At 44.2% G+C, this 22,448-nt stretch overlaps 1 protein-coding gene and 1 long non-coding RNA gene across 7 annotated transcripts; one reads left to right on the forward strand and one right to left on the reverse strand.

Annotated features, from left to right (window-relative positions):
• The first annotated feature begins 1,962 nt into the window (after positions 1-1,962).
• PTPN18 (protein tyrosine phosphatase non-receptor type 18) lies at positions 1,963-21,033 on the forward strand. Of its 6 annotated transcripts, none has more exons than XM_006060627.3 (15): positions 1,975-2,116; positions 4,155-4,263; positions 4,529-4,605; positions 4,685-4,780; positions 4,893-4,931; positions 16,372-16,440; positions 17,141-17,203; positions 17,420-17,562; positions 17,965-18,031; positions 18,110-18,187; positions 18,282-18,419; positions 18,630-18,718; positions 19,392-19,600; positions 20,019-20,093; positions 20,301-21,033. In XM_006060627.3, the coding sequence occupies exons 1-15, from the start codon at positions 2,024-2,026 to the stop codon at positions 20,366-20,368; spliced, it is 1,413 nt and encodes a 470-aa protein (XP_006060689.1). In that variant the 5' UTR covers positions 1,975-2,023; the 3' UTR covers positions 20,369-21,033. The 6 variants fall into 6 exon arrangements, with proteins under 6 accessions (XP_044788103.1, XP_044788110.1, XP_006060689.1 ...); XM_006060628.3 differs by having other exon boundaries at positions 1,976-2,116; positions 18,282-18,371; XM_025272754.2 differs by having other exon boundaries at positions 1,977-2,116; positions 17,420-17,427.
• LOC123330457 lies at positions 17,706-19,526 on the reverse strand. Its single transcript, XR_006546421.1, has 2 exons — positions 18,788-19,526; positions 17,706-18,169 (listed from the first exon to the last, which is right to left on the reverse strand). It is a non-coding gene; the product is annotated as an uncharacterized LOC123330457 (long non-coding RNA).
• Positions 21,034-22,448: the final 1,415 nt, after the last annotated feature.

Genomic DNA, 22,448 nt, shown 5'->3' on the forward strand with positions numbered 1-22,448 from the left:
GTCAGAAAGGTGCTTAGGATAGACAAATGTCCCCTAAACCAGGGGGACAGATAGACACCCCATCCTGTTGGACAAACACACCCCCAGCCTCTAGTGGAACAGAGATCCCCCAACTAGCCAGAACCCATTTGCTGCATTAGCTGCCCTGCCTCCCAGTCACCACCACAGATATGCAGGGCTCACTGAGCCTCAGTGTTGTCTCTGCGCTCCAGGTCGCCAGTCTCCAGTGACTACTGACAACCAATGACATTCACTGCTAGCAGGGTTCAGAAAGCCCTTTTGTGATCTGCAGTGGATATTCCCCCTTTACTCTGGTGTCCACTATCCCCAAATGATTGCTATTAGTGTCCATGATTACTCAGGGGCTCAAGCGTCTCTGTGACTCCTCCAGTGGACCTCCATATTTTCTCAAAGTTCAGTGATGCTTCTTTATCCCACCACCCTGAGTCCAACAACTGAGTCCTGAGACCATCCAAGAAATCTCAGTGATTACACTGACATTCACTATCGAGCCCTGGTTAGGGGTCCTCAGTGAACTTGCCTGACTGTTTTGACCCCTCAATTACTTAGTAAACACTCCAAGTCCCAATGGCTCCCTGGTTACTTTCAGTCTGTCACTGACCTCCCAGTAACTGCCACTGAGATCTACTGACAGTCTCTGTGAACATCCAAGGAACTCGCACTGGCCTGCAGTGAACTCACTGACAATGTCAATCCTCGGTGGTCACTACTGACCTCCTCTGAACTTTGAAAGATGACGGTGAGTTAACAGTGACTCGATCCCTCAATAAGTGAAACATCCCTACTGACCTGCTTTTTGCCTTCTCAGTCACTTAAACTGGGATTGGCAACCTACAGCCTGCAGCCCACCAAAGAAAAAAAACTGACACATAAAATTAAAATTTAAAGTCCACAAATAAAGTTTGGAATACAGCCATGCTCATCCCTTTACATATGGCCTATGGTTGCTTTCACCCTGCCTGTCTACGTTGAGTGGCTGGGACAAGAACCAGAGACCCGAGTCCTTTAAGAAACAGTTTGCCTGTTTGTGACAACATTCTGATAACTCCCTAATGAATTAGGTTCACACTCCTTACCTCCAAAGTGAAGGATGGGCTAGCCCATCTACACTGACCGGCCCTTGGCAGGGGCCCCTGGCTCCTCCCTACTCTCTCCAGCCTTCCTCTTGGTGGCCCTAGAGCAGCAGCTGTCCTCTGACCTTCTCATTTTCTGAAGACGACAATATGAGAATGAAAAAAAAAAAAAATCCTTAAAAGCCTTGAGAACATCTAGACCCCTGGAACCCACTCCCAAAACCTCAATTCTCAGTTTCCTGGGGAGTTTATACAGCTTGAGATTCTCAAATTAGGATGATCCTGGCTCCCTCAGCTCCTCCTGGCCCGACCCACCGAGAAAAAGAAGGAACCTCAAGAAATTTTGTCTTTCTCACAGCTCAGGTGCCCGGGTGTCATTTCCCCCCGCGGCAACCTCTCCTAACCTCCCTTGGACTCCGCCCGAGAGCAGAGCGGGGTAAGGTCTCCACACAGGGTTTCCCGGTCAGGAATTTCAGCTCTATCTAGGCAGCCGTCTTTACTCACAGCTGACACGCCACCCTGGTTGGGATCCGGACACAGCCCAGAAGACCGGGCCCTGGAAGCCGGGCGAGGGCGTGCAGCCATCCGCCATGCCAGGGCGTGGACCCCGGGCCCAAGCTAGAGGCTGTGTCCACAGGACCATAAGGACTCAGCCAGCCCGCGCGGAGACAAAAAAATTGAAGCGCCGGAGCAGTTTTCTAGCCCCAGGCGCAGCCAGGGGGACCTAGCGCCCTCAGTCCGGGAGCCTGTAGGCGGGGCTGGGGCGGGCTCTGAGTGTCATTGGCCGAGGGGCGCGCCCTGTCTGCCGCTGCGCACCCCCATTGGCCGGCGAGATCTGAGGTGGGGCCTCGGCTGCCTTCAGCGGAGTCTACCCCAGCTGAGAGCGCGGAGCGCCACAGGTGGACTGCACCTCACTCCTAGTCGGCGCAATGAGCCGCAGTTTGGATGCGGCGCGGAGCTTCTTGGAGCAGCTGGAGGCACTGGGCGGCAGGGATGGGGTGGTCTTCGCCGGCGAGTTCAGCGTGAGTGGGCGAGTGTGGACTGCCGAGCTCCTGCTCCTCGCCCTGGACAGTCCGGACCTCCGTCTGTTCTGTGCACCCTGCTGCACTTTGCTTCTCTCTCGGCGTCCAGGGTCGTCTTCTCACTTCGAGATCTCTCTGTTTTTCTCTCCCCAGCACCTCTCTGTCGCACTCTCTCTCTGCCTGTCTTCACCCTCTGCCTGCAGAGCCCCAGAGGGCGAAGTCCACTGCCGGCCCGGGCGGGGCCGCACACGCCCTCGGGTCCCTGAGCCCTAGCTGCGCTCCCTGTATCGTCGGGTTGCTGAGCGGAGAAGGCGGGCGCTTGCGCGATGCCCGGCCGCTCCAGGCGACCCGGTGGTCACTGTCCCTACTGTGGTCCTGGGGAGGAAGGGGCTGGGAAAAGAGGAACCAAGAGGCCCCGCTGCGGTGAGGATATGGTCGCCAGTTCTTACAGACGATGTGGCCTGAGGCACTTTATCCGGTCTCTCTGGCTTCTGTTTCTCCTAGGGTGAAATGTGACGAAACTGACCTGAGGATTAAAATAGCCAGTGTGGGTAAAGCGCGCTTAGCACATCTTGAGCGCTTACTTTATAGGTGCTTTTGTCACTAGTTATAAATAATCCTAAACTTTACAGTGGGGGTAGTGCAAGCCATATGTAAGGAGTGCTAATGCAGCAGCGTCGTAGGCATCGCACTGTACAAGTACTGAGATATTTTAAATATAATAGCATAGAAACGTGTTAGAATCATATATAGTGACATCTTAAATTTAGAAATGTCTGATAAATATATGTAAGTAATAAATGACTATATAATCATTAAGTACAATAGAAATAGAACAGATTTATGAAATAATTGTATTAATAAATATAAAATATATAGTGTATATGTATAAATATGGTCATAAACTATAATTTACACATTGATTTCATAGAACAGTAGAATAAACATAAATACTCAATTATAAAATGAGCAGTTATTCAAGTTTCTAAGAAACAATGTAATAGATAAAAGTATAAATCTGTTTATACAAATATAAAATAAATATTTATATAAGAAATGTGTAATAAATGCAGAATATATAATTTATTCAATATGAAAATGTGCATAATAAATGTAAACATATAATTCCCAGGTAGTACATGACATCATGTCCATCCAGGTCTGGGTCCAGTCTGGGACAGTGAGCAGTGCTGAGGATCCCTATGCAGAAGCTGGGTAGTGAGCAGTGCCAGTTGCTGGAGGCCAGCCTCCTGCAATCTCCTGCACTCAAAGGGTCTTCCAAGGCCTCTCTGGGCGTTGGTTTCCTCATCTACATAGTAGAAATATCCATAGTGGTACCCACTGCAGAAATGTGTCCATGAAGACTTAAATGACCTACCTGATGGGTGTAAGAACACTTAGAATGGTGGCTTGCACTCATGGTGGCTTGGTAGGTGTTATTTATTATTGTCATGATTATGAATACCTGGTGATGATGGCAATTCTATTCACTGATCATAATAATCTAACAGTATTAAAGCACCTAATAGTACATTTAATTCATATACATTGTATATTATCCTCTTGTGTATCATGTTTGTTATATTAAGTACATAATATATTACAATTATTGTTCACAATAAGATGTACATACATACTGAGGGTGCGAGGACAGATGCTCAGAGGTCTGAGTTCAACACTCATTCACCCACTTCCTGGGTGGCACTTTCAGAAAGTCACTGACACATGTGGTACCTCAGCTTTCTTACCTGCACAATGGGGAGTCAATAATACCCACTTCGGTGGCACCTTGCAGAAAGTTCAATGCCCTTATACAGGGCTTAGCGTAGAGAGGGCACTCTGAATGGCTACTGTTATTGAATCAATATAATTAGTAGGCTTTACACTATCTGGACGCAACACTCACCTTTCATAGGCCACGTGCCGCATATCCCTGTGAGAGTCTTAGTGTCCCAGGCGTCTGATCTGGCTCCTCTCTTACTCTCTCTTCCCACCCCCCCCCCCCCCTCCCCCGGTCTTCTTGCGGTCCTCCCACCAGGACATCCGGGCCCGCTCAGCCGCCTGGAAGACGGAAAGTGTGTGCTCAACGGAGGCTGGCAGTCGCCCCGAGAACGTGAGGAAGAACCGTTACAAAGATGTCCTGCCTTGTAAGTCGGTGGTGGGGGTGGGGCCTCCTGAGGAGTCGGTGCCCCCACCCTGTGGGATCCAGGTGCTAGCCAGGGTCCCGTGTCCTACTGGGATCCCAGAACTCTCCCTCCCAGAGCCTTGCTGTGGCTGCATTTCTCCCCAGCATCACACCAGTGCACCTCGATGGGATCCCCCCAGGTGTGCCATCCCCTGCTGGCTTTCATCTGGGAGGCCATCAGGGCTGTCACCCACAAACTCTATGTTTCTCACTTCTCCTGCTGGCAGACGATCAGACACGAGTGATCCTTTCCCTGCTCCAGGAAGAGGGACATGGCGACTACATCAATGGCAACTTCATCAGGGTCAGGCTGGGAGTCATGAAAGGGGCAGAGGTGGTGGGGGTGATAGCAGAACCTTGATAGTGAACTTAGCCTTTACCAGGGTACAGACGGAAGCCAGGCCTACATCGCCACACAAGGACCCCTGCCTCACACCTTGCTAGACTTCTGGCGCCTCATCTGGGAATTTGGGGTCAAGGTCAGCTTTGGGGTCAAGGTCAGGGGGAAGTGTGGGCAGGATTCTGGGTCCTCCCTTGGTGCTGATAACTGCACCCCCTAAACTGATTCTCCTCCCTTACCCCGATGTCTAGGTCATCTTGATGGCCTGTCAGGAGATGGAGAATGGACGGGTAGGTGTGCTCAGCCTCTCGAGTGCATGTCCTTATGCAGGAGACAGGAGAACTCTCACTAGCTCTCCCCTGATCCCATGACTCAAGGGACCAGTTCTTGGAGTGACCCCCACTGTAGCTCTGCCAAGCCCACTATTACTGGCTTTAATTTTTTTTAATGATCTTTTTCCTTTTAATCGTGGGGCTCATCCTTCCAATGTTGGCAACCCTCTCCTACTGGTCTTCCTGCCCCATAGACCATAAGGCCCTATAACTGTGGCTTCCCCAGTACAACTCTGATGTCTTTCCCCATGTTTCTCCCACTTATTCACTATGCTCCAACCACTGGGGCCTTTGTTCTGCCTCAGGTCCTATGCTTTGTCTGTTCCCTCTGCCTGGGACATTTTCCCCCTTGGGCTGCTGCATCACCACCTTCAGGTCTTGGGTCAAACGCTCCTTCCTCAATGAGATCTTCCTGGACCTCACCCCACTTGAAACTCCCACTCTCCTTCCCTGGTCCTACTTTCATTTTTCTTCACAGTTCTTACCAACTTCTGAATGAAATATAAGATAATCTACAAATGCATTATGTATATTATTTATTCTGTCTCCCTGAGTAGAAGCAAAGTTCCAGGGGAGCAGGGATCTTTGTTTTTCCCATAAGCATAAATTAGTTACTCAGTAAATGTATATCAGCACTGAAGGCACATGGTTTCTACATCCTGGCCGGCTGGGATAGCTGGCTGATCATGGAGTCTAGGCAATCTGCAGTGATGTACATTTTTAATCCCTAATTTTGATAGTTGTGATATCTTCTCTCCTGGCTATTGGGTCTGGCTAGAATAAAGAATCAAACTTTTAACTGTTGTACTAAATCTGTCCTGCTGCCTGTTTTTGTAAATAAAAATGTATTAGAACATAGTCATGCTCTTTGGTTTACATAGTGTATACATGCCACAATTGTTAAGTTCAGTAGTTGCAAATTAAGTAGACTGTATGGCTCACAAAGTCTAAAAGATTTATTATCTGGCCATTTATAGAAAGTTAGCCAATCTCTGGGGTAGAGGATTATTAGTTTTATTTTTTCAAAGAAGATGCTTTGAATTTTATTCATTTTCTCTATTTTTAACTTTTTACTTCATTAATTTCTTTTATCTTTATCATTTCCTTTCTTCTGGTTTAGGTTTAACTTGCTTTTTTCTAGTTCTTTAAGCTTAGATAATAGATTTGTGATTTTTATCATGTGTAAGTAATGTCATTCATTTTTCTCCACACACTGCTCTAGCTACATTTCATAAACTACGTTGTCTTTTTTTTCCAGTTAATTCAACATGTGTTCTAGTTGCCCTTGTGATTTCTTCTTTGACATGGTATTTGACCATGGCTGTGCTTAATTTCCAAATATTGGGGACTTTTCTATATATCTTCCTGTTATTAAATTTCAGTTCCATTGTGGTCAAAGAACAATTTTATATTATTCCAGATGTGTTGAAACTTGTTTTGTGGCCATGAATACGATTTATCTTGGTAAATGTTTTATGTGCACTTGAAAAGACTGTGTATTCTGCTTGGTTGAGTATTCTATAAATATCAGGTCAAATTGATTGTGTCTTTTTGAAAGATACTTTAATCTTTTATATCTTTATTGTATCTTATATATCTTTACTGATTTATTTTCTCTAAATGTTCTGTCAGTTCCCAACAGGGGTGTTGAAACCTTCAACTGTTTTATAACTGTCCATTAGTACAAGCTTGTCAATAGTATTACTCAGATTGTATTATTCGTATTTTTTTGTCTCACTTCAGTACAGTCACTCAGTCGTGTCTGACTCTTTGTGACCCCATGAACTACAGCACTCCCTGTCCCTGCCAGGACTCCCTGTCCATCACCAACTCCGGGAGTTTACCCAAACTCATGTCCATTGAGTCGGTGATGCCATCTAACCATCTCATCCTCTGTCGTCCCCTTCTCCTCCTACCTTCAATCTTTCCCAACATCAGGGTCTTTTCTAATGAGTCAGCTCTTCGCATCAGGTGGCCAAAATATTGGAGTTTCAGCTTCAACATCAGTCCTTCCAATGGACATTCAGGACTGATTTCCTTTAGGATGGACTGGTTGGATCTTCTTGCAGTCCAAGGGACTCTTAAGAGTCTTCTCCAACACCACAGTTCAAAAGCATCAATTCTTCGGGGCTCAGCTTTCCTTATAGTCCAACTCTCACATCCATACATGAGTACTGGAAAAACCATAGCCTTGACCAGACAGACCTTTGTTGACAAAGTAATGTCTCTGCTTTTTAATATGCTGTCTAGGTTGGTCAAAACTTTCCTTCCAAGGAGTAAGTGTCTTTTAATTTCATGGCTGCAATCACCATCTGCAGTGATTTTGGAGCCCCCCAAAATAAAGTCAGCCACTGTTTCCACTGTTTTTCCCCATCTATTTGCCGTGAAGTGATGGGACCAGATGCCATGATCTTCGTTTTCTGAGTGTTGAGCTTTTTCACTCTCCACTTTCACTTTCATCAAGAGGCTTTTTAGTTCCTCCTCACTTTCTGCCATAAGGGTGGTGTCATCTGCATATCTGAGGTTATTGATATTTCTCCTGGCAATCTTGATTCCAGCTTGTGCTTCTTCCAGCCCAGCGTTTCTCATGATGTACTCGGCATATAAGTTAAATAAGCAGGGTGACAATCTACAGCCTTGATGTACTCCTCTTCCTATTTGGAACCAGTCTGTTGTTCCATGTCCAGTTCTAACTGTTGCTCCCTGACCTGCATACAGATTTCTCAAGAGGCAGGTCAGGTAGTCTGGTATTCCCATCTCTTTCAGAATTTTCACAGTTTATTGTGGAACACAGTCAAAGACTTGGCATAGTCAATAAAGCAGAAATAGATGTTTTTTTGTCTACTTGTCCCATTATTTGCTGAAAGAGGAGTGTTGAGATTTCTAACTGTAATTTTTCATTTATCTATTTTTTCTTTCAGTTCTGTCAGTTTTGGCTTAAGTTACTTTAAAACTATAATTGAGTGCTTATACAGTCAGGATTGTGTCTCCTGATGAATCAAGCCTGTTTTCAATATGTAATATCTCTTTTATGACCCTTTCTCTGAAGTGTACTTTGGTATTAATATAGCCATTTAAACTTCCTTAGATTAGAGTGTGCATGATTATCTTTCTTATTCTTTTACTTTTTAAAATCTGTGTTCAATTTCATTTTATTTCTTGTCCATACCGCGAGGCTTGAGGGATCTTAGTTCTCTAACCAGGGATTGAACCTCTGCCCCCTGCAATGGAAGCATGGAGTCCTAACCCTTGGACCATCAGGGAATTCCTCATTTTTATTTTTAAATTGTTTCTTATAGAGGTCATATTGTGGATACTTACTTTTTAAATCCAATCTGACAATCTCTGCCTTTAATTGGCATAGTATTTAATGTGTTGGGCTTCCCTGGTGGCTCAGACGGTTAAGAATCTGTCTGTAATGCAGGAGACCTGGGTTTGATCCCTGGATGGGGAAGATTCCCTGGAAAAAGGGAATGGCTACCCACTCTAGTATTCTTGCCTGGAGAATTCCATGGACAGAGGAGCCTGGCGGGCTTCAGTCCATGGGGTTGCAAAGAGTCGGACATGACTGAGCGGCTAACAATGTGTTGGGGGATTCCCTGGTGGCTCAGCAGTAAAGAATACACCTGCAATGCAGGAGTTTGATCCCTGGGTTGGGTAGATCCCTGGAGAAGGAAATGGTAACCCTCTCCAGTATTCTTGCCTGGAAAATCTCATGGACAGAGGAGCCTGACAGGTTACAGTCTATGGGGCCTCAAGAGTCGGACAAGACTTAGTGACTAAACCACCACCACCTTTAATGTGTCAGTGATGAGTATAAATCTATGATTTTGCTATTTGTTTTCTATTTGTTCCATCTGTTCTTGTTCCTTTTTTCTTTTCTGTCTTTTTTACTGAGAATTTTTATGACTCCATTTCATAGTCATTATTACCTTATTAGTTTTACCTCTGTATTATGTGCTTGTGTGTTTAGTGAAATATGTACTTATCACAGTCTGTGTTCAAATATTATTATTATTACATTTCAGGTAAAATTTGAGAACTTTACAACAGCATATTTCAATTTTCTCTTTCTATGCTTCAGCCTATTGTTGCCACAGGTTTAGTTCTAAATTTAAAATATACTACAAAACATACTGCTATTATTTTCATATGGATCAAAAAAAACTTTATTGAGATATAATTCATCCATCTAAAGTGTGCAATTCAGTTGTTTTTAGTATATTCCTGAGTTATACAACCATCACCACAATAAATTTTAGAATATTTTCATCACCCCATAAAGAAACCCTATATCCATTAGCAGTCATACTCCATTTCCTACCAAACTCCATCCTAAGCAACTACTAATCTATCTACTCTATTAGATTTGCTGATTCTGGACTTTTCATATAACTGCAATCATATGACACGTTGTCTTTGGTGAGTGGCTTCAAACACTAGGTAGTGTTTTTAAGATTCATGCATAGTGTAACATGTGTTGACTGAGCCACCAGGGAAGCCCATGTCAATACTTCAGTCCTTCTTGTTGCTGGATAACATTCTGTTTTATATTTGCATGACTCAGTCGGTAAAGGATCCACCTGCAAAGTGGGAGACCTGACTTTGATCTCTGGGTTGGGAAGATTCCCTAGAGGAGGGCATGGCAACCCACTCCAGTATTCTTGCCTGGAGAATCTGCATGGACAGAAGAGTCTGCCAGGCTGCAGTCCATAGGGCTGCAAAGAGCTGGACATGACTGAGTGACTAAGTACACACAGCACAATCGCTTTATAAAATTTGAGCTATTTCCACTTTTTGGTGATTATGAATATTGCTGCTATAAACATTCCTGTGCAAGTTTCTGTGTTTGTTTGTGTATGTTTTCATTTCTCTTCAGTATATACCTAGAAGTGGAATTGTTGGATCATACGGTAAGCTTTGTTTTTTAACATTTTGAGGACCTGCCAAACTGTTTTCCAGTTTACATTTCAACGAGCAATGTATGAGTCTTCCAATTTCTCTACCTTCTTACCATAATTTGTTATTTTTGTCTTTTTTATTATAGCCATCCTGTTGGATATGAAGTGGTATTCATTGTGTCTTTTTTCGGTTGTGGTAAAATATACATAACATAAAATTTGCCATTTTAATGATTTCAAATGTACAATTTAGAAACATTAAGTACATTCACAATGTTTCAAACCATTATCAATATCCAATTCCAGAACTTGTTCATCATCTAAAACAGAAACTCTATCCATTTAATAACTACTTCCCCTTTACTCTTCCTGTAGCTCTTGGTAGCCTTTATTTTACTTTCTGGCTTTATTAATTTGCTTATTCTAGGTACCTCATATCAGTGGAATCATATAATACCTGTCCTTTTGTGTCTGACTTATTTCATTTATCATGTTTTCAAGGTTCATCCATGTTGCAGAGCGTATCAAAATTTCATTCTCTTTAAGGCTGAATAACATTCTGTTTTATATTTATATCACATTTTGTTTATCCATTCATTTGTTGATGGACATTTGGGTTGTTTCTACCTTTTGGTTATTGTGATAATGCTGCTATAAATATTAATATATAAGTATCTGTTTTGAGTCCTTGTTTTCCATTTTTTGGGGTAGTAGAATTAATTACTGGATCATGTGGCAATGCTGTGTTTAATGTTTTTGTTTTGTTTTCCACAGTGGCTGCACCACTTTATATTCTCACCAACAATGCACAGGGTTTCATTAACACTCACAAAGATATATGTTACTTTTTGTTTTTGTTTTTAGCCATCCTAATGGGTGGGAAGTGGTGTCTCATGGTTGTGGTTTGCATTTGCCTAATGATGTGGATTTACCAAATATCTTTTCATGTGCTTATTTTTCCATTTGTATGTCTTCTTTGGACAAGTATTTGTTTAGGTTCTTTACCATTTTTTAATTGGATTATTTGTCTTTTTATTATTGGAGAATTCTTCTGAATACAAGTCCCTTATCAGTATATGATTTACAAATATTTGTCTCATTGTGTGGGTGTCTTTTCATTTTCTTTACAGTGTCCTTTGAAGCACAAACCTTTGATAAGTTTGAAGACTTCCAATCTATTGTTTTGATGTACTTTTGGTGCTGTTTCTAACAAGTCATTGTCTAACCAGAGGTCAGAAAGATTTACTCCTATGTTTTCTTCTAAGTGTTTTATGCTTAGGTCTCTGATTCATTTTCAGTTATTTTTTGTATATGGTGTAAGATAGGGGATCCAAATTCATTGTTTATAGATATCCAGTTGTTCCAGTACTACTTGTTAAAAAGACTGCTCTTGCCACTGGATTGTCTTGGTCCTTTGTTGAAAATCAGTTGACCAACCGTACATGTAAAGGTTTATTTCTGGACTGTCAATTCTATCCCATTGATTGTAGTACTATGCCAGTACTACAACATATTGTAGATCTGTAGTTAAGTGTTGAAATCAAGAAGTGTGAGTCTTCCAAATTTGTTTTATTTTCAAGATTGTTTTGTCTATTCTTGGTCACTTGCTGTGCAGAAAAGAGTTAACATAGCAAGCCTAAGTGCTTTTGCTTAGAAAGGCCTTCCTGCAAGGTTGGCTCTTAACTGGAAATCCGATTTCCAATAAGAGTGGCCCACTTTGCCTAAAGTATTTATATAAGCCATGTGTCTAAGTGACAGTAGGTTTATGTGACACCTGCTTTCCTTCTGGAGTCTGAAGTTTTGGCCCACGCTAGTCAGAGGTGCCTACATACCACAGAGTCCCCCAGTAAAAACCCTGGGCACTGAATTCCTAAGGAGCTTCCCTGTGGACATTTCACACGTGTGGCCACAACTCACAGCTGGAGGAGTTAAGCGCATCCTAAGTGACTCTACTGGGTGAAGACCCTTGGAAGCTGGCACCTTGTTTTCTGCAGACTTCACCCTGTGCGCCTTTTCCCTTTGCCAATTTATTCTGTATCCTTTCATTGTGATAAATTGTAGCCATGAATACAACTCTGTACAGAGTCCTGTGAGTCCTCCTATTGAATCATCAAACCTGAGGGCAGCCTTGGGTATCCACAACACATTTATTAATGTTAACATATTAATTTTAAGATCAGCTTGCCAATATCGTCAAAAAGCCTAGAATTTTGATAAGGATTGCACTGAATCTATCAATTCAGGGTAGATATTGCAAACAACAGTTTTCTTTACATGAAAATACAATTGATTTTTCTGTATTGATTTTGTATTCTGAACCTTGCTGAATTCACTTTTGAGCTCTAATATAGTGTGTGTGTGTGTATTCTTCAGGTTTTTTTTTTTTATATATGATTTCTATAGAGCTTTCCCTAGAATCTGCCTGCAATGTAGGAGACCCAGGTTCGATTCCTGGGTCAGAAAGATCCCCTGGAGAAGGGAATGGCTATCTGCTCCAGTATTCTTGTCTGGAAAAATCTGTGGACAGAGGAGTCTGGCAGGCTACGTTCGATGGGGTCACAAAGAGTTGGACATGGCTGAGCGATTAACACTTTATCTAATATCACTGTTATATATAATATCATGCTGTCTGCAATTTGAGATAGTTTTGTCTCTTCCAATCTGGGTAACTTCCCTTTCTTTCTTCTACCTTCCCATTTTTTTTCTTTCCTGTCCTTTTCTTTCTTCCTCCCTCCCACCTCCTCTCCTTTCTTTGCTTCATTTCTTTTTTCCTAACTGCACTGGTTACAACTTCCAATACAAAATTGTTCAGAAGTAAAAAAAAAATCAATCAATCAAATTACAGCAAAAAAAAAAAAAAAAAAGCAGAAAGTGCAAACATCTTTGTCTTGTTCTTGATCTTAAGCACAAACTATTCAGTCTTTCAACATTAAGTGTTAAGTTACCTGTAGGGTTTTTTTAGATACTTATTGTAGGTTTTGCTTTTTAATTTTAAATGAGGAATTTCTTTTCTATGTCTAGTGCCTTTCATGTTTTTATTATATATGAAAAGGTACTGGATTTTGTTCATTTTTCTGCATCTATTGAGATGATCATGTGTTTCTGTTTTACTTTCTGTTATTATGGTATATGACATTGATTGACTTTCATATCTTGAACCAATCTTGTATGCTGTGTATAATCTTTTGTTAATGATTCTTCTGTCTTTATTCTTGAGATGTTGAATAGTTTTCTTGTGATATCTGTCTGGTTTTGATACCAGAGTAATACTGATCTCATAAAACATTCCTTCTTCACATTTTTGGAAAAATTTGTGAAGGATTGCTATTCCTTCTTTTTGGGTACAATTCACTAGATTATCTTTTAAAGATGTTAAAAATGAGAATACATATTTACCTTTTTCTTTATTCTTCATCCCTTTGTGTAGGTCATTATCCCACCTGATATCATGTTTCTTTTGTATAGAAAGCTTACTTTTTTTTTTGTTAAAGAAGAAATCAGAATTTTATTTATTTTGGCCTCACCATGCAGCATGTGGGATATTAGTTCCCAACCAGGGATCAAACCCATACTCCCTTCAGTGGAAGTGCAGAGTCTTAACCACTGGACCACTAGGGAAGTTCCTGAAAAGGTTACTTTAATATTTCTCATAGTGCAGTTTTGCTTATGATAAAGTCTTTCAGCTTTTGTCTGAATTTTTAATTTTAGCATTTTTAGGGCATAACACCATTGACCTCTGGCTTGCAAGCTTCTGACAAAATTCTGCTGTCATTCTTATTTCTCAAATTTAATGTCTTTTTGTGTATGATGGTTTTAAGATTTTTTTATTATGATTTTTTAGCAATTTGATCATGATTAACTTGGTGTTAATAATCCTTGGATTATTCTCTTTATGGTTCATTGACCTTTCTGGGCTTGTGGGTTCACAGTTTCATGAAATTTGGAAAAATTTCCAGCTATTATTTCTTCAAAAATAGTTTCCATTTTTCCCTCTCCTCTCCTTCTGAACTCCAGGTACACATACATTAGGCCACTTGATATATTTCCACAGATATCTGATTCTGTTAGTTTTTTTCCTCCACTTTTTCTCTCCTTTTTCACTTTTAATAGTTTCTATTGCTATGCCTTTGTGTTCACTGATCTTCTGGTATCTAATCTGCTATTTAAAAAAAATTGTTTATTTGGCTATGCCAGATCTTACCTGGGGTACTCAGGATCTTCAGGTGGGTCTAGTTCCCTGATCCAGGCCCCCTGTGTTGGGAGATAGAGTTTTAGTCACTGGACCACCAGGGAAGCCCCTAATCTGTGATTAGACAGTGAGTTTTTTTTCATATTCTTTTCCATTATGGTTTATCACAGGATACTGAATATAGTTCCCTGTGCTATATAATAGGACCTTGTTTATCCAGTCTATATATAATAGTTTACATGTGCTAATCCCACACTCCCAATGGTTCCCTCCACACCCTTTTCCCCCAGTAACTACAAGTCTGTTATCTGTGTTCGTGAGTCTGTTTCTCTTTTCTAGATAAGTTCATTTGTGTCAGATTTTAGATTTCACATATAAGTGATATCATATGGTATTTGTCTTTTCTTTCTGATTTACTTACTATGATAATCTCTATCATACTGAAAATGGCATTATTTCATTCTTTTCTTATGGATGAATATATTGCGTGTGTGTGTATATATACATACATCTCCTTTACCCATTCATCTGTCAATTGACATTTAGGTTGTTTCCATGTCTCGGCTATTGTGAGTACTACTGCTATGAACACAGTGTGCATGTATCTTTTCAGATAATAGTTTAGTCCAAATATATGCCCGGGAGTAGGATTTCTGGATCATACAGCAACTCTTTTTAGTTTTTAAAGAACCTCCATACTGTTTTCCATAGTGGCTGCACCAATTTACATTCCCACCAGCAATGTATGGGGGTTCTCTTTTCTCCACACCCTCATCAGCATTTGTTATTTGTAGACTTTTTACTGATGGCCGTTCTGACTAGTGTGAGGTGGTACCTCATTGTAATTTTAATTTGCATTTCTCTAATAATTACCAATGTTGAACATCATTTCATGTACCTTAGATAGTGAATTTTTTATTTCATATATTTTATTTTTCCTTTCTAGAAGTTCCATTTAGGTCTTTTTTTATCTTTTTTTCCCATCACATTCATGTTTTTCCTTTTCATCTTTGAACATATTTATAAAATCTATCTTAAAGTCTTTGACTGCTTTTTTCCTCATCTGTATTGGGTCTTTTTCTATTGACTGACTTATCTCCTGGGTGTAGGTCATATTTTTTGCTTCTTCATATGTCTAGTAAATTTTTATTGGATGCTTAATATTTTAAACTTTACACTTGCTAAGTTGCTTGGGTCATGTCTGACTCTTTATGACCCTATGGACTGTAGCCTGCCAGGTTCCTCTGTCCATGGGGATTCTCCAGGCAATACTGGAGTGGGTTGCCATTTCGTCCTCCAGGGGATCTTCCCAGGGATCAAACCCGCATCGCTTATGTATCCTGCATTGCCAGGTGGGTTATTTACCATTAGTGCCACATGGGAAGCCCAAATTTTACACAAGTATTGATAAATTTTAGATCTTGTTATTTTCCTTTAAAAAGGAACTTTTTAAAAGAAGTGTTGGAACTTTTTTTGGAAGGCAGTTATTTTTGGATATTTGATCATATTAAGGTTTATTTTTAAGCTTTTTAAGGGTACATCTAAAGAAGCCTTTATTCTAGAACTAAGTTCATTCTACTTACTTATGTGTGGTGTCTTGTTCCTTACTGAATGCCCTTTTTAATCAATCAGGTCTCCACTCTGGCTGGAGGAAATGTAAATTATTTCTGTTCCATTGTGAGCTCCAGGAAATGTTCATCTTATAGTTCTGTAGCTATTACGCTTTCATGGGAAGTTATTCTTTCCTAGCTTCATGGGGTTTCATATCATATGTGCCCAGATAATTATCAGCTAAAGACTCAAGGGGACCCCATGCAGACTTCTGGTGTTCTTTGCTTTTGTTTGCATAGTTCTGTTCTTTCAAGAACTCTGTCTTGGCCTCCCTGAGCCAAGATTTCTGGTTTCTCAACCAGTGGGATCATCAGACCCTTCATGGTCTGCAGCCTGGCTACTGCCTCTAGGCAGTAACCTCGGGAACTCATAGGGTTTCACTCATGTGTTTCCCTTTGTTCAGTGATCACAGTCTTGCAAATGCATGTGGACCAGTGTCTGAAAATAGTGGCTCATACATTTTTTTTCCAGGTTTTTAGTTGCTTACAGTAAGAGAATATTCTGGACTGTCTTCCTCCTGCACAGTCAGAAGCTCACATTTCCACTGAGTCTGTGTTTAATCTGATGAGATGCTGCTGGTTCTCTGTGCTTCCACCAGCAAGCTGGGCTGTTCCAAGGGGTGGTACACATGTTAATATGAACTCTGAGGCAGACTCCCCCTCTTCAGTCCCTGCCTGTTTGCCCTTGTCTTTTGCAGAAAAAGTGTGAGCGTTATTGGGCCCTACAACAGGAACCACTGCAGGTTGGGCCTTTCTGCATCACGCTGGTGAGTTGGGGCAGAGGTGGGAACAGCACTTTATGAAGTCTTGGATTTTGTCTTTCACAGAAGATTCTGAGTGGAAAGCTTTTGGGCTGGGCTTGAAAGAATGAACAATTTCCCCACAGTCCCCCTCACACTGCAGGGAGCTCTCTGGTATTAGCATGCAAATAGTCAGAACTCATTATACACTGATTTTGCATTTTAACTACTATCATGGTTATCTCTGTAAACATATATGTACCTGGTTAGGTTCTTAAAATTCTTATTTCCCTTACCATTTCAAAAGAACTCAGAAAAATCTCTCATAGGTTATAAAAATAATTGGTACTGATAAATACAAGCAAACTAACAAAATACATTTCTTTCTTTCACTGTAAATGAGCTTGTTGGAACTAGCTCATAGTTTCTCTTTCTCCCTTATGTAAAATGTTTCCTTCACAGAAGTCATGGGGGATATTTGGACTAAATGAATTTTTAGAAATAGGTGGTTTTTTTTTGGTGGGGGGAGGACTGTGTTGCATGACTTGCAGGATCTCAGTTCCCTGACCAGGCACTGAATCAGGCCATGGCAGTAAAAGCCCAGAATCCTAACCAGGGAACTACTTTTTAAAAATTTTTAATCAGAAATGCTGTTTCCTGAAAATGTGTCTTTTGGCACCTGTGATCTTTTTTCTCTGCCCTCTTCCCACATGCCCCATATCCACAGACAAGGGAGATGTGGCTGAATCCAGACATCAAACTCAGGATCCTGCAGGTCACCTTCCAGAAGGTACTGAAAGGGGAGGAGGAGACTTCCACATGGTGAGAGCTTCCTGTCTCTGCTTTCTTATCTGTAAAATGGGCATTAACAATAGTACCCTTCTGTTTAGTTATTATCTGTTTCATTTAAATGGAAGATGTGGAGAATAGGGCTGACATGAAATATTGCTCAATATATGGTGTTCTTTCTTTTTTTATTCTTTGCCTCTCATTTTCCATGTTTCAGAAATCTCGGTCAGTGTCCCATCTGCAGTATATGTCCTGGCCAGACAGAGGGGTCCCCAGGAATCCTGACAATGTGCTCACCATGGTTGAGGAAGCTCGGCACCTCCAGGGATCTGGTCCCAACCCCCTCTGTGTCCACTGCAGGTTTAATAAATGGGCTTTATGGGGATCTGGTGAGACAGAGGGGATGGTAGTTGGGGAGGGAGGCAGGGAAGAATAGTGCAGGACTTGGAGCCAGTCTTGCAGTTTCTCGAATGCCTACTTTAAGAAACCTGAGGCCACACTCGCTAAAGTTGCAACTGAAATTGTCAGTATTTATTGAGCACAGACTGTCTGCTGGGGAATAAGTACACAGCTGATGCTAAACAAATATCAGCAGTTAAAAAGTTTTTCCTTTCAAATTATAACCTGGGATACTGGGAACCAAAAAGTGCTGCAGGGGCCCCTCCATTAATTAAGCCCTTCACCCCCCCCACCCCAAATGTCCCCTTTAAAACGGGTTGCAGGAAGGCCCTGGTTGAGCTCATTCTGATTCTTACTTGTCAGTGCTGGCTGCGGGCGAACAGGTGTCCTGTGCACTGTGGATTATGTGAGACAGTTGCTTCTGACCCAGGTATGAAGAGGGCATGCGTGTGAAGTGTGCTTCCTGTGCCCACGAGGTCTTTCTCATGTGCCCGTCTCTCTGCCCTAGATGATCCCACCTAACTTCAGCCTCTTCAGTGTGGTCCTTGAGATTCGGAAGCAGCGGCCTCTGGCCATACAGACAGAGGTGTGAGCAGGGTCTCCCCATTCCAAGGACACATCCCTTCTGCTCTTGTCTTCCCTTCTCAATGACCTGTCTTCCCCCCTACCCACTACCCCAGGAGCAGTACAGGTTCCTGTACCACACAGTGGCTCAGATGTTTCTCTCAGCGATACAGAATGCCAGCCCTCGTTACCAGAACCTCAAGGAGGTACCAAGGCCCCCTTCCAACCCTCAGAGACCAGGACCCAGAGCAGAGGTCTGTGGCCACCACTATGGCAGCATCTAGCCCTTGGACTCCTTCCAGTAGCACGGACTGACTCTGATATCTACCTTTGTCATCCTCCTTGCTTCCTTATCAGAGTGTCTCCTCTGAAGCTGCCCCCACAGAGACCACAGTGATCTCCACTAGGAGTCTGGACAGTGTCCTCTGAAGCCTCATGCTCTTCCCCTCCTGTCTTTCCCCCAGAATTGTGTCCCACTCTACGATGACGCCCTCTCCCTCTGGACTTCCCAGAACCCGAATGCCATCGCCCGCCCATCCAGCGGAGTCCTTAGGTACCTAGCCCCACCCCCTGAGTCTTCCCGTCCCAGTTTCAGCTTCTTGGAGGCTAGCCCTTTCCTCACCTTTGAAACTGGTGCCATCCTTGTCGTTCAGTTCACCAAATATCCACCAGCCCTTTTGTTGAACTGAGCTCTGGGAACCTTTCCGAAGATGATTCTTTAATACCAGAGGTGACACTGCCTCTGCCCCTACCCCTACATTCTGGTGTCAGTACTTTCCTCATTCCCCCCAAGTCATTAATTCAGCAGATATTTCTTGATGCTGCCCAACTGTCAGGCCCCATATCTGGTGCGGCAACTTCAGCCCTTGGTCTGAGACCAGCTCTCCCATTTTGAGACCTTCCCTTCCTTCCCTTTAGATGTCACTTCCTCATTCATTTATTCAATAAACAACTACACAGAAAAGACCACTCCTCTATAACACCTCCCCCCATTCACCTGCCAGCTGGGCCCTTCCTTCCTTCATCCACCGAACCTGCTGGGCCCTAGGGACACAGAAACGAGACCCCCTTCTCCGGAGACCAACCGCCTCCATCTCAGTGCTCTTTCACTGCAAGCCGCCTCGGGCGGGAAGGAAGCCCGTGGTTTGCTCGCCCAGCGAGCTGCTCCCTCCTTCCCCCGCCTAGGCGCTGCAGTTTCACTTCCTCCCCGCCCTCCCCACCCGCAGAAGCATCTCGGTGCCCGGGCCTCCGGCCCTCTCCATGGCCGACACTTACGCGGTTGTACAGAAGCGTGCGGCCCCCGCGGGCACCGGGGCAGGCGCGGGCGCGCGGGCACGCGGCACGGAGGACAAGCCACTCTACAGCCAGGTGACGCCGCGCGCCTGGCGGCACCAGGCACAATCAGAGGACGCGCGCGGCGCGCAGCCGGGCCGCGGTAAGTCTAGGAGGCCGGAGGGCGGGGCTGGGTTGGATCGTCCCCCACCTGTTCCTCCAGATCCTCCCTGGCTAGCTTCTGGAGAGCCTGGAGGCCGCGATGACCTCCCCTCCCCCCAGCTCGAGTCTGGCCGGGGCACGCCCTAGTGGGCTGAGGTTCGGGCTTCCCGGCCATGCCTCTAGGACTGTTGCCTGTCCTCAGGTCACGCCCGGAAGCGTCTCGGGCCACGCAGTGGTCTCTGGCCCCGCCGCAGTCTCTGACCCCGTCACCTGGTCTGGGCAGAGGGCTCCGTCTTGGTTACGCCCCTGGCCGCTGGGCCCGGACCCGCAGCCCCCAGCCCGCCGTCTTGGGCAGGGAGGACGCCGGAATTTGAAGGGCCGTCTGAGTTGACCTGTTTGGGGTGGTTTTCTGCCCGCAGTTCCTGTTGACGAAAGCCTGGCTGGGCCTGGCGCCTATGAGGACGTGGCGGATGGAGCTCAGACTGGTGGGCTAGGTAAGTCAGATAACCTCGGTTGCTGGGGCCGTTTGCAATTGCGACGGGGGTGAGGCGAGGATGGTGGCAGGGGACTCACATCCTCAGAGCCCTGTGGACGTGGCTGCAGCAAACCAGGAGGGCCTGGAGGCCTGATTTTCCACCTGTTGCCTTCCTATCCACACCTCAGCTTCTCTTATGAGCCTTATGGTGCCCTTCCTCTTCCAGGCTTTAACCTGCGCATTGGGAGGCCTAAAGGACCCCGAGATCCGCCTGCTGAATGGACCCGGGTGTGAGCGCTGCGCCCCTGCCTGTCTGTTGCTCCACATGGGTGCCTGGACTGCTGAGGGTCATGCTCTGCTTTATGAAGTGTTGGGACTGGGGGTGCTGGGCTGAATAAAAATAAACGTTTCTTAGCGTGGAAGATGTGGGGCTGTGCCTTAGTGATTATAGCATTCAAGGCACTGAAACCATGTCCAAGTCCCTGTGTCCTTATCTTTTGAAGTAAAATGCTGACTCAAGAGTTAATGATTTGGAAATGTGAAGATGTAGAAACAAAGAATAGTTGTTGAGCTAGGGAACTGGGACTGTAATTCTACCACATAGTAGAATCACTGAACTCCCAGTTTCCTGAAAGGGATAGATTAAAGACCTGACACACACTCCTAAGTTGTTTTTACAGGAAGCAGACCCCCACAAGATAAAAACTGCTGACAACAAGAACATAGACCCTATACTGGTTAAAAGCAGAAGCTGAAGATGCTGAAACTTCACCTTGATGCCAACCAATCCAAGGACTGTCCATAAGCTTGGTCCATGATCATCCCCTGCTCCTTGAACACTATAAAACTCCTCACTACCCCCTCTAGGGTGGGTCACACGGTATTCATGGCATTAGCCCACTGTGGCCCCCTTTGCCTGGCAAAACAATAAAAGCTGCTCTTTTCTACTTCACCCAAAACTGTCTCTGCATTTCTGTTTGGCACCAGTAAACAAAGGCCGAGTTTCAGCAACACCATGAGACTTGGGGAGGTAGTTGGGTGATGATGGCTGGTGAGGTTACACTGAGCATACTCAAAAATAAACTCAACCCTAAGGGTCTGGTAGGGCCCCCCCGTTGTGAAGGGGATGATGGATAGATAGACTTCTGGAGACCACCTGAAAGATTGGTTCATTTCAGTATCTGAGACTCCCTCACTCAGACATTCAGCTTACAACACAAAGCGATGGATGGACCCTCACCCCTCACTACCATTCAGACAAATGGAAGGCAGGCGTAACAACAGCCAAGCAGACTGATTTCAGACAGACAGGTAAGGAGATCCCCAGATGGGTAAGCAGACAGAATTCCAACCTGGACAGGCAGATAGCCATTCCCCTTGACAGCCAGAGTTCAGAGGAACAGTCCATTCCCTGGGTAGACCTCCAGTCAGGAAGAGTGACACACCAACAGCCTAACAGACCACCCCATGCAAAAGACATCACCAGACAGACAGACCCTCTCCTCCAGCTAGGTTGCTAGACAGACACCAGACAGACAGACCCTTGGCTGGACAGACTCCCAGACAGCCATAAACAGATCCCCAGCTGAATAGACACAGATGCCCTCTGAGTTAGACAGACCTTCAGCTACACAGAGCTACCTGTCAGACAGACTGACAGGCCTAATCACACAGACTCCCAGGTAGCCAAATGTACTCCAGTCAGGCAGATAACAGCCACATAGACCTTTGACTGCACAGACACTTCACCTAGCCAGGTAGACTTCCAACTAGGCAGACAAGTGGACTCCTGCTGCTGCTGCTGCTGCTGCTGCATCACTTCAGTTGTGTTTGATTCTGTGCGACCCCATAGACGGCAGCCCACCAGGCTCCCCCGTCCCTGGGATTCTCCAGGCAAGAACATTGGAGTGGGTTGCCATTTCCTTCTCCAATGCATGAAAGTGAAAAGTGAAAGTGAAGTTGCTCAGTCGTGTCCGACCCTTAGCAACCCCATGGACTGCAGCCTACCAGGCTCCTCCGTCCATGGGATTTTCCAGGCAAGAGTACTTTACCAATAAGTACAACAAGTAGACAGACTTTACCAACTCACCAATCCATATTTTGGCAGACAAATCGATATATCTACTGCTGGGAAGACAGCCAGGTGGACTCCCAGGTGGTCAGCTGGTCAGATAAGCAGATAGAAAAAGCAACAGGAGTCAGATGGACCCCTCCCCACTACACAGACCATCTGCCAGTGGGACATACACTGCAAATCCTTCAGGTACACGGACTCCCTGCTAGCCAGATGGGCTCCTAGCCCTCAGATACATAGGATCCCATTGGTTGCATGGACCCCTAGTTGGACAGATAAGATTCTCAGTCACAGTGAGAC

This window comes from Bubalus bubalis, chromosome 2, assembly GCF_019923935.1.
Source record: "Bubalus bubalis isolate 160015118507 breed Murrah chromosome 2, NDDB_SH_1, whole genome shotgun sequence".
Classification (NCBI taxonomy): domain Eukaryota; kingdom Metazoa; phylum Chordata; class Mammalia; order Artiodactyla; family Bovidae; genus Bubalus; species Bubalus bubalis.

Excerpts from the sequence above, each read along its gene's own strand:
- PTPN18 (XM_006060627.3), top strand. The coding sequence starts at position 2,024 with ATGAGCCGCAGTTTGGATGCGGCGCGGAGCTTCTTGGAGCAGCTGGAG. Across the intron at positions 2,117-4,154 it reads TCTTCGCCGGCGAGTTCAGC|GACATCCGGGCCCGCTCAGC; the intron begins GTGAGTGGGCGA and ends TCCTCCCACCAG. Across the intron at positions 17,204-17,419 it reads TGCAGGTCACCTTCCAGAAG|AAATCTCGGTCAGTGTCCCA; the intron begins GTACTGAAAGGG and ends TCCATGTTTCAG.